The 5,456-nt window shown below is 38.1% G+C and overlaps 1 protein-coding gene across 7 annotated transcripts in view; it reads right to left on the minus strand.

Annotated features, from left to right (window-relative positions):
- The window catches only part of mapk10 (mitogen-activated protein kinase 10), a 37,427-nt gene extending 31,971 nt beyond the window's left edge, over positions 1-5,456 (minus strand). For 6 of the 7 annotated variants that reach the window (XM_008424536.2, XM_008424535.2, XM_017307863.1 and 3 more), the window contains exon 1: positions 5,101-5,455. Coding sequence is in view for 4 of the 7 variants with exons in the window: in XM_008424541.2 (XP_008422763.1) it covers positions 5,101-5,103 (3 nt within the window). In the remaining 3 variants the exon portion in view is untranslated. Of the gene's footprint in view, positions 1-5,100 lie in introns of all 7 variants that reach the window. The other variant, XM_008424534.2, reaches the window with a different exon arrangement.

Here is a 5,456-nt window from a genome sequence, read left to right on the forward strand (position 1 = left end):
TGTTTATGTAAGCATGTAAATATTCCAAAGAGAAATAATAAACACCATGGCATTACTTGTTATCTGTAAAGGGGGGCTTTTAGGTTTTAATGAGCCAGCTAACTCAATGAAAGATCCTCTGGCCTTACGTCTGCTTGAGCTACTTTTGCTGTGTCTCAGTTATTCTCAGTGACAATCTTTTTTTGATGTAGTCACACAGAGTTTAATCTGTCCATCTCTTTTTGTCTAAGCTGAAAAAGCTGACGGACGGCTTTAGCTGCAATGATGAAGCACAATGTACTTGTCCGAATGTCCACAGCAGCCACAGTTATTGTTGGCTCTTGTATCCATCATCTCTTCCTCTCCCCTCGTCGCTCTTCCTCCTCCTGCCAAAGGCCTGAAAGCTACACTCTTTGTGAATGTCACACGATGCACACCGCAGCATTGTCCATATCCATCCATGTCTTCGCTCTCCCCTCCATCCTCGCCGATCAGGAGAACCTCCCTTTCCTGCCTCCCTTCTTTTGTCCCTCCCTCACTCCCACCACTCCCGCTACCAGGCTCCCAGGCTGCATTGCATGCGCCTCCCCTCCCCCTCCCTCGGCGCTCCATTGTGAGTGCTCGGTTCAGCAGCCTCAGCCTCGCTTCTTCTGCAGTATGCAGCTCTGCCTCGCTGTTGAGACTGTGCAGCCCGAGCCAAGCGTGGCACGGCCTCCTATTTGGGCTCAGGGGAGGGGAAGGGAAGGGAAGGGAAGCACTTCTATCGCTGCAGGAAAACAAGACAGCGGCAGAACTCCGGAGCTCATCTACAGACAGAGAGACCCTGAATATTTACTGGCGTCTATTGATTTGTTTTGTTAGAGCTTCAAAAATGCCTTTCCCTTCCTCTTGGTCTCTACTGTGATATACCAAAATTCATTGTAAAGAAACAGCTGACGAATCTCACTTAAATCATCTCTGATTGCCTCGTCTGCAAGCACACATTGTGAAAAAATCTGATTTACTTTTCCTATTTACTGAATGCATCAGATCTAAGAGCTCCCATCATTTTCTGTCCAGAAATGCATTACCTAACATGAACTACAGTGCACTTCTGTGAGTTTAATTTAAAAAAAACAACTAAGTTTCTGACTAAAAGGGGATAAGCCTGTAAACCATTAATTTTCTTTTGGATTTCAAAAGTACTATTTCTGTCTAAAATCCTGCAGCACTTTTTTTGGGTCTTTTAAAAAAAAAAAAAAATTATTAAAAAAAAATTTAAAAAAGAAAAATATAAATCAATCAAAATGGAATTGGCATGTCAGATTTTAAGGAAAAGAGAAAAACTGTTATGGTCAGAAAAATAATGATCTAAACAGATTTTTAAAAAGAGGACAAAAATGTACTTTATTTGACAAATATTTAGATTTTGATTTTAGATTTTAGACTTCCCTAAACAAAACCAGCAATTATTGAGTTTGCATTTTATTTACAATTTAAGCTCTGGCTCCCGAAATCCAACATATATCCTAAAAACAAAGTGTGAACATACCTGTCAACGTCTTGCATAAAACACTGTATACCAATAAGAAATATGAAAGGCTGAGAGAACATTTGGTAGTATGTTGTTGTTTCCTAGCGCTGTCATTTGTCTGGATTTAATGCCCCTCCTCTAAAATCCATCCAATGGGCCCTGAGCTGCTACAATCTGTGACCTTTGGTGACTCGTAATTCTCTCTGCAGATGTGCCCTTGGAGGATTGGAACAAAATCTGACACAGCTTTGAAGTGTTGCATTCAACCACCTGTAAAATCACACATGACGAAAAATAAAGCTGCATGTTTGGCAGGCCAGATCTTTTTATGTAAATGTCCATTTCACTCCACTGGCATGTCCCTCTGTCCTTTTTTTAATGTTTCTATCTACAGAAATGTAGAAAGATAAACTAACTCTTGTGCAAAGTTTAATATTTAAGTCTTTGGAAAGTAAGATATATTGATTTATTAATTTCCTCAGTTAACATAGATCCAATTGTGTATTTACATCATCTTCAAAATAAAAAATACTCTTAGACCAACAATTTCATGCTTTCTGGTTGCTGCTCTGTCATCTCAACCAACAGTCGGTTGTGTTGGATGGGGACTCCTACTAAACCTGGTTCTGCTGGGCTTTCTTCCTGCTATAAAGGATGGTTCCGCTCCACTGTCGCCCAATACTTGGATGAGGGATTACTGCAAAGTCAATGAATCAACGAAACTGGCAGGTAGGTAAAACACGTTTTTGCTAACTGTGGCAATATATAATCAACTTAGAAATGGTGAGAAAATTGAAAACATTGAAAATCAATCTTCCTTGAATGATTTTAAAATATATTTGTTAAATATCGATACTGATGCATTATAAAATATTGTAAAATATTGACTATTTGCGATATTTCTAGTAGAAATGTATAACTTCCAGTACATCACAATCAGAATACTTTTATTGTTAATTTAATTTCAATGCAGCTCATCCAAAGAAGAAGAGGTATCTGGTCCTGCAGCCGTTGAAGGCGGTGCCCTTTATTTATTTAAGTCTTAATGAATATATTTCAGTTTTTGTGAAACTGAATCTATCAATCCCTAATTGATATACATATTTTTTTCCACTTTGTTCCATAAAATCTTTAACAATATTTAAATCAGAATTTTTCTGTATGACTCAAATATTTGTTTTAAATTAGCTTTATGTCTTTTATTTTTATTTACACTGTGGAACCACACTAAAGTACATCTTCATTTTAAAAAAGTAGAAGGATTGTATTAGAACTGAATTTAACTGGATTTAATTTTATTAAAATTTGGCAGGGCTAATGCCAGCCATCATTACTGATCCCTAATCATCCTTCATTTCATACAGCCTTGACCTAATGAATATCTTAAAGAGCAATAAACCCCAACAAGTGACAAATATAGGAAAAACATGTCTTTGATCTTGATCTATAGTTTTTAGTTGTTTTTTAGTTACTCTTAGATGTAATCTTATGTTGTTTGAGGTTTGGGAGAACATGTTTTTCTAGTCTTTATCTTTTTTCAACTTTTTCAACTGGGGAAACCTTGCAATGCCTTTGATTAAAGTAATTGGCTTTATTGGATGCATATTTGCAATTGTGATCTTTTCAAACCTGACTTTTCAGGTTCAAAACGGACCTACCTGCCTGCCTTGTCACATTTTTGTCCACACGTCAGTTTATACTTATCTTAGAAATGCTACATTCTCACTTTGATGAGATTTAAAGTAAGGATCCACGGTCTTATTGCTTCGGTAAATAATATTTCTCAGCAATCACAGACTTTTTTTTTTGTATCTGTTTTTAATCTATTCAAACAACAATGAGAAAATAAAACATAAATACAAAAAGAGTGTGATGCAAAGTTTTCAGGAAATTATCCAAATCTGCTATTTGGATTCAGATGAAACAAAGACCGACAATTATTTTGGTATATTATAAGTTGTACAAATGTTACTGTATATTTCAGCACATGGCTGAATAAATTACAGATGAATACTGTTTATTTCGCTACCGTCACCTGTGATCGTTCTATAACTATGGATGGGCATTCTGGTGTTCCTAAATCTGAAGAACAAAATCAAAATGAAACACAAGTTTTATAGCACAGCAGAACATTCCTTTGCTTGTGGCTGTTTCCATTAACGATTCTGCATTGCATAAACAAGCTACCTCTTCAGAAATCAATGCCATTAATTGCCAGTTTGAGCAGACCTGCAGAGGCAACTTTAAAAAAAAATGTAACAATTTATATTCACAAGAAATAGTTAGTTTCCAATATTTGGAAAGCACTATTCTTCATACACTTTAAGTAGGCCTAGCACAAAAATGACAGATAGATGTCATTCTGGTCAGCTACTGCAGAAACAAACCATGTAAAGCTTTGGTGAATCTAGATCCGTTCCCTGCAGCTCTTTCCCAAGCCTGCCTTCTGAATAATTCAGCAGCCAAGGTCATGGCGCTAAAAACCCACTCTTATCTGTCTTTAATGCAAACCTTTTGTTTTGACACCTTTAAATCTTTATCAATATCCCAGCAAGCCTCCAGTAATGACCACAATGAAAATCTTTCCCCAAACAATAACCATTTAAGAGCAGGTTTAATGATGCAGCTGCAATGATACGTTCTAGTTCTGTACACACGTGCGATCAGTGTACTAGATCAAATGATTTTTGGGGTGTAATAAGGTGCCTTTGAACCTTATTACACTCCCAGTGATGTGCAATAAAATTCCCCAAACAAAAGTAATTCACACAACACTATGTAGAACACAACACAAGACTATGGCTAAAAACAGCCTATCCATTTTACACGTCAAGTTTTCATAACAAGGCCAAAGAAATTCACATAAACCGCAAACAGTAACAGCTGCAGCATCCAAACCGCAGCAGAGAAGGAGAATACCGAAATAAAATGTCCCAAATCAAATCAATCTTTTTTCCATTTAACCCAACTGTTTGACTGAAAGCACTACACTTGTGCTATCTGTAGTTTTCTCAGACTTATGAAAGATCCAATGCTGGTCCAGCATCCTGGAGAAGTAGTGATGCTCTCTGCATAATGCACAAGGTGCGCAGCTGACTTCTGAGGGGGTGGAGAGACAAGCAAGCCCTGCATGATGGCCTACAGTACTTAGACTTGTGTTATGAAGATTAGTCATCCAACGTCCATTTGGGTGCCTAATCAAAAATGCAAATTGTGCCTTTTATGTTCAAATATTGCAATTTTATAGAAGGTTTTGAGTTACATATCTATAGATCATGACTAACTGCAGTATTTTGTATTTTATCTGCTTCTTAAAAGGAGAAATTTTTACCCCATTAGGTGTTGTTCCCTTTTTTTGTCTTTGTTTGCAAACAGAGTCCAGCCAATGAAGGAGCTCTGTGATGTTTTAGGCATTTCCATAGAGACGCTTGTAAAACAATGTCTATGGGCGGATTTCTCCTTATTATTAAATCCCCTCAGTAAGACACCACTACAGTGGACTTCATTAACCTTCAATTTGCAATCAATATTCATCACTCCACCTTGCTGGCAACTATAATGCGGCGGTGGTGGAGGGGGTGGGGGTTCACAATTTGCAGCGGCCTTACCATTCCGTGCCAGCTGATGACGATCCCAGTCCGGAGCCAGTCCCTTTCAAAACATCCCGACGAGAAACAGTGCAGTGACCATCGCTGGAGGCGTAACAAACACGTTCATGCGGATGAGAAAAAGGCGTTTTTTCCCCCCCTTTTTCTTTTCTTAAAGACAAAGGAGCGATGAAGAAAGAAAACCAACTAAAAAAAAAAAAAAAACAGGGATGGACGGAAACTGAGGTTTGCTGATGCTGAATCACTCTTCCCTCCCAGCTCACCACCTTGCAACCATTGTGCTGCAAGATGCTGGCCGTACCATTGTAAGCCTACCAGAGCTCGAAGGACGGAGAGGGAGGGATGAGAAAAAAAAA

Source organism: Poecilia reticulata, linkage group LG12, assembly GCF_000633615.1.
Source record: "Poecilia reticulata strain Guanapo linkage group LG12, Guppy_female_1.0+MT, whole genome shotgun sequence".
NCBI classification, from domain to species: Eukaryota; Metazoa; Chordata; class Actinopteri; order Cyprinodontiformes; family Poeciliidae; genus Poecilia; species Poecilia reticulata.